We start from the raw sequence: 14,565 nt of genomic DNA, 5'->3' as shown, positions 1-14,565 counted from the left end.
AACCTTTTAAACTCATGGGCCTCTCTTCTTTTTGGTTTGTTTTTTGGTTTTGGGGTTTTTTTCCTATTTCTGGAACAGATCTGTTCCTTGATCTGCTCCTGAAAGCATGAAATACCCATATGTCTTTTTCCCCTGGTACCTTTGTTGACTTTATTTGTATTCATACAGTTCTGACAGAAGGACACAAAATAAGCTTTGAAGCAATGACCCTTTACAAATGGTTGGTGACTTTCCTGTCAGGGGACTTTTTTCTGCTTTATGTCCAATAGCTATCATGATGATGTCTCAATGGAAAGTTTGTAACACTCCTTACTTTCTTTAGGTTTATTTTCTCCTAGTGAGTTTCTTCCCTTTTCCTTTCCCTTTCCCTTTCCCTTTCCCTTTCCCTTTCCCTTTCCCTTTCCCTTTCCGTTTCCCTTTCCCTTCTCCAGGGCAGCCTGTGTGTTTTTAGGAGTTTTGTTCGAACACTTTTTTTCCTGTTTTTTGTAACATTGTTAGAATTTTGATAAATTCGCTGTAGTACATTTTGGAGAGCCTGTCATTTTAAAAACTAACAGCTTCCCACAGAAAGGAGGAAAGTTATCTGGATTTCCTTGTGTAAACACTGTATGGATTGCCAGAATTTGCTTGCACTTTCCCCAAAAGCCATGAAACAAGAGCTGTGAGAAAATGTAAAAACACATCCACATCCTCAGAAAAGTGTGTAGGTTAGATGAGAAGAATTACCCACTAACAGTGCCTCAGTCTCCCCACTAGCTTACTCTGAACATTTTCATAGAGGTGGCTAAATGGAAGTGAAATTAATCCTACCCAAGGATGAATTATGCCTAAAATACATTTGTTACTTAGGAAAACAATTTCTAATGGCCATTCTAGTGCTGTTCTGAGAGAGTGCCTTCAGGACTAACTGTAAATACAGAATGCTCTACTTCCCACCTGCCTTCTGTCTGCGTAGACTCCTTGCCAACCGCCTTTAAATATCTTGCATATTGTACCTCGCAACACACAAATGTACTAGGTGTTAAAAAAGGGTCAGGCAGAGAGTGATCTCTGGCCCCAAGACTAAATGGTACGCGTTGGCTTGCATCCATGCTGCTTAGGGATAACTGCTTCTGGAGCAGATTGGCCACTCATTACAACTTGGCAGTGGATCCTTCCTGCATCTGTTATGGTTCCCTGCAATCATCAAAACTAATATTTTCTCTGTGTGTGTTCCTTCAGTTTTAAGTATCTGCAACAATGTGAGAGACTGTGCTGCTGCCAAGCAGGGTGGTATCTGTATGGGATGAAGCTGGTATTGTATGTCCTGTTTTTTTGGAATAAGGTACACAGGAGTCTTGAAGGGCCGTGAGCTTGCTGGGATAGTACTGGAGTACTGGGTTGGTGAACGAAGGCCCCTTTTATTTACTAGAGTCTTGAAAGCCCAGAGGGCATGTTCTATCCACACTTGATGTCGCACACTGAGACTGGCATGTCTGTGTGGTTAACAGAGGGAATAAAGGCAGAATAGGGGCCACCTCAATGATAAATATTGCCAGTGACTTTCAGGGAGCCCTGATGTCCAAGATGTACTTCTGCATGTCCCACCCTCCTTTCTGTGCGTCTCTGTAGGGCCCGTACCTAGTAGAGGTTTAGATAATAGAATTACTAGATTAATTCCTAAGTTCAAAGTACTTAAATCACATTTGTCCATACATACATCCCATGTGAGAATTAATGGTTTCACTAAACAGTTTATTTCTGCATTTAATTTGGAGTAAGTTTGTGCTAATGGTGCTACAACTGTAACACTGTCATAGATTTTCAGTACTAATGACAGCCACAGAAGATGGCAACTATGTGGTTAGAAGCATTTGACATATCTTCTTAGTTTAGGATGGGATTTGTAAATTACTTTGTAGACATTCAGGAGAGCCACCCCCCTCGCAGGAGAACCAGAGGGAGATGAAGGTGAATGTCAACAGAGGTACCAGGGCACAGCGAGCAATTAATCCACAGGAGCCGATTGCTCGTGTGAATGGTGGCAAGGACTGGGTGTTCCCTGCACCTGCTTGCTCTCCCTCTGCTACAGCTTTGAGTGTAAGCTGCTTTATGTAGGGCAACAGAACCTAATTTCCCACTGTTCCCTACTTTCCCACTGTCCCCTCACCCCAGTTCCAATAGTGTCAATAGCAGGCTGTGGACCTCCAGGGTTGTTCAACCTACCTGTTGTGTGTCAGATGGTAAAAAAATTAGTTTTGCCTATGCTTTTGAGGATCCCTGAGACCTCTCAGAAATGTAATATGTGTTCAAGTCGATTCAGTATCTTCAGAGTCAGTAACAGATCTTTAAGAGATATTTCAATCTGGATAAACTGAAAGGCTGGAGAAGGACCCTTATTGCACATAGCAGGTCACAGCAAGGAGGCACAGAAGATTCAGTATGAGGAAAAACAGAAATTATACAAAAAGGTAGAAATATTTATGAAGCAGACCTACAACAATAAACAAAGAAACGGTAGTAAAAAAATTTCCTATCATCCTCTGAATTTTGAAAATTAAGTCTGTTTATTTTCAAAAGTGAATAGGGACATAGTTTAAGTTCTAAAAATGTGTTAAGGCTTAATCCTGATTGATTTGAGTGCCTTTGTGCATCTGGGCTAAGTAGTCAGGCAGACATTTTGGCATATTTTACCTTCAATGCCCACTAAGTTTTAATTTTCTGATTGTTTTTAAATTCCTTTTCTATAGGTTCAAAGTGAACTGAAGAAACAACTGTGCAAATGGCAGTATCAAGAATACCTGAACTTCACACACAAACACGGGACTTTGTCCAGAGAAAACAGTCCAGTCAACTATGTCACTCAGTTATCACTGCTTGAAAAAATCAGTCCAAAAAGGAAAACATCTGTGTACCAGAATGGTGTAACTTCTGTCTGAGCTTTTCTAGCAGGATGAATTGCTGTGACATTGTAACATACTACCTAAGAGATTGCCAGCTTGGATCCTTCATGGCTTTCCATAGTGTCAAGAGCCTTCTGCGAGCTGCTTTTCTCACCTGGTACAGAACAATCTCACAACCCTGGTTCTCTCTCTCCTTAAGCACAAAAAATCCACTTGTTTTGTTGTAAAAAGCCAGACCTTGAGCTTGTGTGAATCAACAGGTTAGCACCCAAAAAACCACAACTACATTAATTCCTGCCGGGCCCAACATGTTTGTCAAGCGTTTGTTAGTGTTTCCTGAAATTTTCTGTTTTCGAGACCACTATTCCTAATCTTCATTTGAAAGAGTTATGGGGTGGCAAAGGTTTGCCATAACAATTAGTGATGTTTTACTAGTTGTTTTGAGACAACTTGAGACAACTTAATGGGAATTACACGCAGAAACTTGCTAAGCACCTACCTATAGAGCAGCAACCTCCTTCAAAAGGAATCTCAAGGTGCCTCAAGAGTGACACAAAAAAAGAACGAGTTACATTATGTGCTTGGGTTTTTTTCTTCCATGCCTGTTGAACAGAGAGATTAAATTCGGCCAGAGGACCCCAAGCCCTTTCTTGTCCATGGGAAAACATGGAGTAGCTGATCATTAGGCACATTATGTGTGTATGAAGGAAGAACATAGAGCAAACCCAATGCAGTATGCCAGCTGGGTTACCCTGAGCTCAGAATAACTTACAGACTTACTCTTAGTGCCCAGATGCTGGTCCTTGTGTAGCTGGAACAGATCTGCCACCATAACCTTGAAGGCTGGCTGGATCCATCAATGAAATACACAATTAAACTGTGCTTTTGTGCTTTTTTTGGGACCTCCCTTTGAGGACTAATCTGCTGTAATTGCTGTGATTATCTCAGTCCTTCCCATCATTTCTCAACTCATTATCACTCCACTCAATGATGATTCTGGGGTCAGAATTAACAACACAGCAGTGTGGTCTAGTGAAGCAAAGTATGGTCTAGTAAAACAGAGCGAACCGATGTTGTGCTTGCATCACTTCTTTGGGTGGCCTTCCTCTTTCTTCAGGACTGAATTGGACTTTACCTCATACTCTCCAGAAGTAAAGAAAGGGCATAAAAGGTACACTAGACACAGCTATAGTTCCCTTCAAGATAGGACCATTCCCAGGAGAACCTGCATTTAGACTTGAAAGCACTGCTAGGGACCATGGCCATTCAGGTACATACTGGCTTTCTGTGAACTGCAATACCAGTTTAGCTTTAAAAAGTAGTGCTCCAGTCCCTCATTTTGCTCTACTCTTGGTTATTTGTTTAGACCAGGAGACATTTGACTTCATGGAAACCTCTTTGTTAATTTTAGGTGCTTCATTTCTAGTTCCATTATTAGGGCAGAGATGAATTGTCCAGATTTCTATAAATATGATTCAGATCAGTCCTTTATTAATTAGGTATTTAACCTATCTGTCCCAATGAATCAGATGTCCTCTGTAAGGGGTTGTCTATTCTTTTGTCTATTCTGACATCCTTATCGGTTTTCCTTGTAAAAGAAACCTTTGTTCCTGTGTTGTTTCGGTTTGTTGCCTAGTATAGTGATGTGAACACATTTGTATGATGTACATCTATAAAATGCAAGTGATAATTACAGCTGCTGTGAGTTTGTAAATTTTAATTATATCAGTTTGTATATTTCATTTGAGACTTTATAAAAAAAGGACAATCTTATAATTGTGTTTACTATGGATACAGTTTTGAAGCCAATGAATATGTACAATTTTGAATTTTTCATCCAAGAAAAGGTTTACATTGCATGATCCTACAGCCTGAGTTAATGTCCCACGCCCCTTCCAAGACACAGTCACTAAGATATAGGTCTGTTGTCCCGGCTTCTATCCATGTTTGAGAAAGGACCGTTAGTTCAGGTATCTGACTACTTCTAAATGTTTTCTTGAGGAAATAGTTGTGGTAAACATTATTGAGTTGTCTACATGAAGGAATTGACCCATATCTCTTCATCTGCCTTTGGAGAGGAACAAAGTTGGAGTGAATTATGCTTTTGCTTTTGGCTGACCTGGGAACATTTCTTCAAAAAATAACCTGGCCTGAGGCTTTATGTTATGGAGACTTCTTCTCCCAGTACAATCTTGCTTTTACTTTCTCTCCCACCTAACTGCATCATTTATTTGGTGCATGCATCAGTCTTGTTGTGTCACACAGCAATTCCCACTTCCCAGCTGAGCTCCCAGGATGGCCTGCATTTGACTTGAAGACCACTGATCTCACTATATGTCCTCTTCCTTTATTACTGGGAAGCTTCTTTGCTGGACCAAGGATCCAGAGGAAGGAGAAATGATGGCAAAGAAAGGTGATAAGGTCCCAGTACACCATGAAAGATCTTTCCATCAGTCATTCAGTGTTCAGTCTCATAAAAATTCAACAGCTCTAGCAACCCCCCCCATTCCTGCCAGACCCTGCAACCTAGTTTGTACCCATATACCATCACCATGCACATTCAGCTTGCATTAACTCCCCAGATATCCCCTTTTGCCTCAAGCTCTTTCCAGTCACCTTTACAACTCATCTCACAGAGATCCAACCCAATGCCTCAAAAGTTCTCCAGCAACCTCAGCAATACACCAGCCACCTGCTCTGCCTGTCCTTTGTCTAAAATGTCCCTGCATCCTTCCCAATGCTATTAACACTTTCAAGTCTTTTACTTTTCAGACTTTTTGGATCAGGATGTATAAGTCATAAGCTGGAATCAAGGGCTATATGAAGTTATTCTGCGTATATGCAAAGCCACTATTTACATAGTTTGTATAAAGGGCACACTTGGAACAACCTGGTCATGAGGTTAATAATCCTGGGGAGTGCAAAAGTTTCCTGGATAAAGGTTTTGTTTGGGCTGTGAAAAGGCTGCTGATCTCTTCTTGGTGGCACATCTGAGGATATGATGGTGTGTGTAGGAGTATGGAACGCTTCAGGGATATATTGCTTGACAGCAGGTCTGAGAAGGCAGCAAAGGGGTTGTCACAAACGGTGTCTGGAAGTGCTGTGCAGGCTGCGTGGAGGCACTGCCATCTCGTGGTGCACGGTGTGCGCTGGGCACGCTGCTGGCCTGGCTGGATGTGTGCAGTCCGGAAAGCTAGGCACAGAAACATAGAAACATTGCCCCCTGCTCACAGCCCCTACGAACCTGAGATATGCCCTCTCCCAAGTGAGATTTACACGATTGCCAAAGGACAGCTGCAGTATATCATTAAGTTACATCAGCTAGGAAATGCTGCTTTCTCTTCCTCTAACCCCCTGATGTCTTTTACGCAGTTTAACTCTTCTAAGTATTATTTTTAAATCCCTTTAGAAACTATATGACAACCTGGGAAGATGAAAATAAACTGTTTCAGCTGTTTTTCTTGGTGTTGCAGAAAAGACAGGTTGTTAAGGTAAGTGAAATTTTGTCACCAAGAGTAGATTTTTAACTCTTACAGTGTCACCACAATTTTTCAGAAAGCTTGATTGTATGGACTCCAGATTAAAATAAATCCTTCCAGCAGGCAGCTTTACCTGCTTTGCCAATGCTGAGCTTCCCCAAGGTTGCCTAAACCACCCAGAGCTGGATTTTCAGAGCAGTGCAGAGGGATGGTAGAAGCTACTGGAAAAAAACAGGCCTGAAAAACATTAAAGGTTTCAGTGCATCTCAACTAAAGGAAGAAATAATAAATCAATTTAAAAGTGCATTGCATGACAGAGAATGATCTTCAGGAAAAATTAAATGCTGTGATAAGAAATACCCAATGCAATACTCTTTCTGTAAAGCAAAGGTGGTGTTCAGCTCACAGGTTATGATAGCTAAATTTAGGCATCTGCATGTTGCAGTTTATATATATGATTTAGATGTCTAAGCCATTGGAAGTATTAGCAATACAGTTAGTGAAATCCATGAGCCACTCAGCTCTCCCTAAAGTAAGCACCTACGTTTGGCCAACTGTATAGCTGTCTAGACATCACTGGCTATTGATCTGGAGTTGGATTCTGTTGCATAAACAGAGCTACCAAATGCCATTTGAGATGTCTTGGAGCATCCAAGACATCTGTGCTGTCCTGGAGATATGATTCAGATTTTTGGACTCTTACACTTTTCTGGAAGAGCAGCTGGAGGCCAGACAGGACACCACACAGCTCCCAAAATCACACTAGCTACTTGCATTTAAGCATCCCATTCCTGCTTTTGGTGGCCTCTGTTTCAGCAGGGTGAATGTACCTGATCTTTTGAAAATGAACCTGATGATAAAACTCTTGAGCTTTACTTTGACTAGAAAAGAAATGAAGCCTTGAAGCATATCAGGTGTTATAGAGATCAAACTTTTTCCACCTTTGCCAGCTGGTAGTGCCTTTGAGGACAAAATAATTTATTTTCTGGTTTAGACCCCTTAGAAGTAATATGTAGTCTCCAAGGGACCTGTGGATAAAAGCTCAGAGCCACAGGGGCTTTTAGTTGCAATGGAGAGTGTGTTGCATTTGTATTGGCAGTATTAGACCATAGTCATGCTTGATACTGATGCGGTGTGCTAAACACCTTCCTCATGTAACTCCATTGATTGATGGTGAAGGAAGAGTGTGCATCGCCCACTAATGGCAAAGACTTCATGCCTGGTTCGTCCAGGACTGACTCTGCCCAGCAGAATCCAGGGATTGCTTCCCATGAGGAAGGAAGCTAACCCTTTTAGCCCAAAAAACTCCATCCTGTTGCTTCAGGAAGAAATACACTACCCTGTAACTTTACAGACAAAAAAATCTCTTTGGTGCAATTTTATATCAGAACAGACTTATACAAAATGATAATACATTTATTGTGTCATCTACAGCAGTATACATGTTAAAAACAATTTCTGAAAACACAAAAAAGGTTAGAAAGCAGCAATTGATATCTGTGTTTCCACCTCATAACAAAGCTGAATAACCCCAGATCCCATTACCAATTAAACCAGTTTTGACCAAAAAAGGTCAGTATTAGACCCAACAGGCCAGTAAGTTTGTACCTTGACACAGTCAAAAGCCAAAATACAGCTTTCCATCCAATAACTTGGTACTTCTCAGAGCTATAGCATGTTACACTGCCACTAAATTGACAAGAAGGGAGAGGAAATGAGCACACCGAATACTTGTTTTTACAGATTACACTGGTACACAAAGGCCTCTTGAGACTTCTCTGCAAGCACAAAGTCCATTGGAAAAGGCATATCCAGAAGCCTAAGTCATTACAGACACTGAAGAGTGTCATATCACACAGTGTCATATCACACAGTAATTCTTTACATGGATGAATTCCCCAAAAGAAAGCCAATGGGAAATTGCAATTTTAATCATAAGAAGGTGAAAGACCACAAGGTTCAAAACATTGTTCAAGCTCTGCTGGTGTGTTTTCATACACAAAGTACAATGTGTATTTAGCTGAACTTAGCTCTTTAGTACAGATATGCACGGAACTTAACATCAGAGCATCATTAACTACTACTGCATACTCCATATCTTCCTAATGTTACTCTTAAATGCAATTCTGAACTGGTTGCATGTGCCTGACTGCTAAAGGCAGAGGGTAGAATCCTAGCTTTTTTCCACTGCATGTGCACTACATACCATAGTTTGTTTCTGGACACGGAAGTGCTGATCATATGGACAACAATCTGACAGAGAGAACAAGGCTTCCTAAAAACTACCCTCGGTGAAAGCTACTAAGCTTTTATCAGGCATGCACCTCCCCCAGATCTGGTTGGTAATACTCAACAGAAGCCACCCCCAAGCTTTTTAAGACCATTATTTCTCAGCATGCATGAAACAGAACAACAGTGACTGGGCAAAGTTGCCAGGGGAAAAGTCATCTACATGTAGACTTCCACAGTGTCAACATCTGTCTCTGATCTGGTCAGCTATTCTGGAAGAATAGCTTCCAGCAGACCTGGAAGTGTATTCCAGGTGGAAAGAAACAGATTACTTGCAAAGTATGAATCATCTCACCCTTGCGAAGACATCAAAAATATGTTTGACGCTTATACTCTAAAATTGCTCATTTCTCTCTTGTGACTACAAAGGCAAAGTGGAGAATCTAGAAGATATCTTCACTACTGATGTCTAAAGTTAAGTGATGTGGATATCTCCTTAGCTGCCTGCTTAGTGACACAGGATCTTTTCCAGGACTTTGCCTGTGAGCCAGAATGCCTAATGCTGAAAGTGCCGGATGATGAAAGGGACACATATTTAACATAGCCCTTGATATTTAACTCTCTAAGAAAGAAAATCAGGTAAAACCAGGTATTTGGTTGTATCTTTGCATTATGTACATTTCTACAGTTGTAGACTCAGGATTCCAACAGACACCGCCTTCACATAGATATCAAAGTCTAGGTATCCGAGTTTAGAGCTGAATGCCTTCCAATGAGTTTATCTCAGTTTCCTAGACATCCACACAGAGCTCATAGATATGACATAGGAACTGTAGGAGACACTGATCTTGTCTGGTAGCTGGAGGCCAAACAGGACCCCATGTGGTGTCCCATATGTCGTACTCTATCTGTTCTTACTACCTTGCCTTGCATCCCTTTAGACCTTCTGTGCCATAATAGCTCTGCTGAGGTCATACTTACTGCTCTACAGTGTCGTGTAGTGATGATTTTAAGCATCCTACATTTCTCTGGAAGCCTTGCCCACATGAGAAAATCTCAGAACAAAAACGAAAGTCTTACTCTCATGAAATAACATAATCAAACCAAGGAGGAAAAACCTAATTTGTTGAACTTTCTAGGTACATCCACTGGATGTGGAAACTATGAGGATTACCTTCAGCATTTGGATTCTGTACTTTGTCATGTAAGAAGGCTTCATAGGACTTTATGGTGGCTGTGAAATCACAGCTTGCATGTTCCTGTAGATGTTGAGGACACAGAGGGGTAAGTACAGCAGCTTCATCCAGGGTGAAGCATCTGTTCTACCTGTGTCTTCTCAAACTAATCACTCACTGTGAAAAGGCTACAAAGAGACCTGGTTACACTGCTTTTTCATCCTGGCCCTTCTGTAATATTGGGATATAGAAACTCCTTGTGATTATAGCTGGCTAACAGTGGTCATGCTTTCCTCACCATCTCCTCTGTATCTCTGTTTGTCAAAGTGGATGTTGGATGGGAGGCATTGAGAAGTTCATCAAAGACTGGATGACACTATGTGCAGAAAGCTGAAAAACCAGACAGTCATCTAGATGGTCCTGGGAAAATAGCTTGTAGTAACTCATCCTCAGCTGTTTGCAGCTGTACTTTTCAACCTTTTTTTGATCTGTGAGAGACTTCACATAATTACAGGTACGACAAAAGCCCTTCAGGAGCCTTACAAGCATATATTGCTATATACAAAGAATGAACTTATTTTCCTTAAGCATCTTGTATGGACACTTCAGAAATAGACTATGGGCTCTGAAGTCTCCACAGACTACAGGTTGAAAACCTCTGCCATAAGCATTGTTTCTGAAACACTATTGAAAAACAGTTTGAAATAACAAGGCAAATAAAGCCAATGAAATGAATGAGTTTTGCATTTCTTTTATTGTCACTGTTTACTAAAGTCACTCTGGACTTTTTTTTTTTTTGCTATACCCTCTGAAATTTTTATATTTAATTTCTGGCAGGGCTCGGCTGGAAAGATAATATGAAGTTAGCTATCTGCATGGTTCACAGGCTGGATTTAGTAGGAATTTAGTAGCAGTGTCAGACACATGAGCACTGAAACTTCACAAGCTGACACAATCAGTATATTTTTGCCCATTTGAATGTTGATTTCCTGCAGTATGTTGACTGAATGAGTGTCCTATCCTTTTGATTGGAAACAGCAGCAATACAGCTTCTCTTGCAAGATTATAACTGAAACCAGAAAAGGAGAAGGGGATCATTTCTGCCTTTAGATCTGACTCAATGAAAGCTGCTCAAAAACTAAATCTTGTTTATATACTTTCAAGAACTGTAAATCTTTCTCTTAGTTTTTATTGTTACTTTTTTTTTCCGAGGTGCTTGGCATGCTGCTTCCAGTTAATTTTCCTGCTGTTCTCAATGGATTTGCATATGTCTGTATTTGCTGCTTTGCATTGTTTTTGCTGCCCGAATTGAGATTAGAGCTGAAACAAATGCAGCTTAATAGCATAATTATTTTTAGTCTTATCTTTCAGCTTGATGATCAAAGATGAACTGTAGACTTTATCTGAAATAAAGTTCTTCATATTTCAGGAAGGGAGAAAAGAACTGGAATCACGATTAGTATGACAAGGACCATAAGCAAGCCAGGAGTTATTTTAATTTAGAATTCAGAAAAAGGTTTCTAACTGCTAGAAGAGTGAAGTTTTACAGTAACTTTCCAGTGGGAAGAGAAGGTGAGAAAAAGAAAAGCCTACTGAATTTTAAAAGGGGAGTTGATCAGTTTAGGAGTGGGAGTAATATGCTGTGAAAAGAATGGCAATTACAGAGTTTCCTTCAGATTAAGTGTCCTTATGACATTGTGCTGCTCTGGAACACTTGAGGATCAGAGACCAACAGTTCTAACTCTGCTAAATATGTTTTGTTCTTGATCATTTTGGCCTTGCATATTTTTAGTTACTGACTTCTTTTGGCTATGGAATTTATGAAGAAAATCTGAATCTTTGAGCTAACCAGAGGTCCTGTGTAGCCCTTCATATGCAAGCACAGAAGCTATCATGCTATGCAGAAACAGAATTTCATCCATCATTGATATGACAATATTATGAAAAGACACAATTTTACAAAATGACATGGACAAGGCAACTTATGGCAACTAATCCTTTCATCACTGCTGAAGAGGATCAGATTGTCTCAGGTCAGGTTTTGAGCAGGAGTCTAACAAACACTATATTGTGTCCAGTTCTGGTCCCCATAATTCAAGAAAGACGTGGCCAAACTGGAGAGGCTCAAAAGGAGGGCCATGAAGATGATCAAAGGGATGGACAGCCTGCTTGATGAGGAAAGACTGAAGGAGTTAGGTCTTTTCTCCCTGGAGAAGAGAAGGCTTGGGGGGGACCTCATCACAGTATTCCAGTACTAAAAGGGTGGCTACAAAGAGGATGGAGGCTGTCTCTTCACAAGGACCCACATGGAGAAGACAAGGGGAACAGGTACAAGTTGCACCAGGATAGGTTTTGTCTCGATATAAGAAAGAAATTTGGTACAGTGAGAACAATCATTCACTGGAATAACCTCCCCAGGGACGTGGCAGAGTCCCCATCACTGGAGGTTTTCAAGATGCAATTGGACAGGGTGCTCGATAATCTCATCTAGGCTCCCTTTCTCATGAAAGGTTGGACCAGATGATTATTCGAGGTCCCTTCCAACCTGGGCTGTTGATTCTATGATTTTATGAACTGCTCTGCATTCCCTTCTGGAAGGTATCTCACACTTGCCATTGACGATGGAGACAGTCTAGGGAGAGTCACCTTTGCAAATGTAATCTCAAATTATCAGCACAGTCAGTTCCTGCCCACTTCTGGTTGTTATTTAGCCTTGTAGTTGCAAGACACAGTTCTTTAATTGCAATGATGGACAGCTGCTGAAAAGGAGGAGCTAGACACCAAATACAATGTCTGAATTTAACTTCCAAACGGCACCTTTTTTGCATTTCACTCTGGACTCACCTGCTTTCATCTCTCTCCCTTCTCCCACCACCCCATTTTAACACCTGGTTTTCAAATACAAATACTTAAATGAGGCAGAGGAACTTGGGTATTTTTCCTCTATGAAATAAAAACTCCCACAACTAAGCATTTAAGTTTCATTACCTGGGCTCTGAGTTCCAGATATACTAAATGTAGGTGAAGGTAAAAGGAGGTGAGGTCACCATGCAGCAATGAAACAAGCCTTATCCTTTGAAATATAGGTTGTAGTTTTCATTTTGGGATGTTAATTGTCCTATAGTACCAGCACTCCACATCAAAAAGTCAATAATCAAACAGTGGTTAGATACAGTAAATAGTCACAAAAGCTGCAGCACATAAACTTTTTGTACATTTACAAAAGCAAAATAAGAAAATTAGACAAGAAATACATTATGGTAGAAAAAATGGCTCAAGGAGCACTGCACACTTGTTTTTCTTTTAATTATGTAGTAGTTTTAATAACATAGTCTTTCTAGGTCCAAAATATATTTCACAGTGAGAAATCAAACAAAGCACTGTTACACTCAATTGATATTTACACACGCTTAGAAGCAAACCACCTGTTGGCTTCTTCCATCCTGAAAAAAATAGAAATGACAGCCACTGTGAATGGTGGCCATGCATGTCCAGCATCTTCAGCTTACATTCAACATAAAGATTTCTAGAGAGCTAATTTGTGTGATGGCATCAGAGTCTGGTTTAGATCATTACATACACCTGAAGTATGATCTTTCCAGTAACACTGAGAAAGTTCGAGTGACTAAGGAAAGCCACATTTGCAAATGCATCAACACTGCCAATAAAAAAATCATAGTAGAAGGGGATTGCTTGTATAATATATTGTATATTAAATATGTCGAGAGATACCATTTCTTCTAGTAAATTCAGTGCTGGTGAAAAGTACTGAAGACTTCAATTTGTCCACTGAACAAGAAACACAGGGACTGTAACAGCAGAAATTTCCCCTCCACTGCCCTCCAACTTGTCTTGCTCCTGAGCATTGGCTCTAGTAATTTAAGGGGCAAGTCCAAATTTTCATGACTATTCAGTCCTTGGCCTCTCTTGCTGAGACTGCCAAAAAACAGTAGTAATAGTAATATGCTGAGGCCAAACCCCAAGCCAAAGTGAAATGGCTTTGTTCTAACAATAACAACGGTTTTCTGTACTGATTTTAATTTAGCTGAGGACCTGGTCTCCAGTGTGCATGATAGGAGAGTGGTTTTGGTGATGTGGACATTTGCCCACGAGGCACTGGACTGAGATCCACCAACTCAAATTGCAGAGCACTGTAGGACAGCCCGGAAAACAACAGAATCCAAAAGTAAGCTCAGAAAAAGCCTCAGCAACAACAGCAACAACAACAACAAAAAAGATCCAAACACTTTCTTGCTCTGGAGTGAAGCATGGCAAAAAGTCTCCAGCTAGATGCAATTATTCAACACCTTTTTCTCAAAAGTTCTAGTTTATTAATGCTTGAAAATTGGCTACTAGCCATTCATGCAAAATATACTTTGTGATTTTTTTAAATAATACACTTACAGTATTGTCAATATAATACCTTGTGAAAGCCCATACTACAGAAAATACAAAACTAAATGATATCTGTTCATCTAACATTAGGTAGATAGTCTCATTGAAAAAAAAGGCTAAGTATGCATTTACCTGATAGATCTGACTTTCCCCATCTCCCATGTCTTTCTGGACTGCAAAGTGCATGATTCCTTGGGAAACTTTCTAAAATAGCTTTTAGCAGCATCTAATGAGAGAGGAACCTCCAATCTATCAGTTAAAAATACTTCAGTGACTTTTGCAGAGAGTCTGGTAGAGACAAATTCTGCTCTCAGAGCAGCAAACCAGTGCTGAAGACTTGAAAAAAAGATGTCTGGATCATTTAACTCCCACTTAAGATACTGCTGTGTAATGTAAGTGACTTAA

At 40.4% G+C, this 14,565-nt stretch overlaps 1 protein-coding gene across 1 annotated transcript in view; it reads left to right on the top strand.

Annotated features, from left to right (window-relative positions):
* LOC140647194 (vasoactive intestinal polypeptide receptor 1-like) overlaps window positions 1–2,918 on the top strand; it is a 29,546-nt gene extending 26,628 nt beyond the window's left edge. The window contains exon 13 of the mRNA XM_072851561.1: window positions 2,730–2,918. Coding sequence (XP_072707662.1) covers window positions 2,730–2,918 — 189 coding nt within the window. The remainder of the gene's footprint in view (window positions 1–2,729) is intronic.
* Window positions 2,919–14,565: the final 11,647 nt, after the last annotated feature.

This window comes from Ciconia boyciana, chromosome 2 (genome assembly GCF_034638445.1).
Source record: "Ciconia boyciana chromosome 2, ASM3463844v1, whole genome shotgun sequence".
NCBI lineage: Eukaryota > Metazoa > Chordata > Aves > Ciconiiformes > Ciconiidae > Ciconia > Ciconia boyciana.
This window is presented reverse-complemented; position numbering and strand designations above follow the sequence as displayed.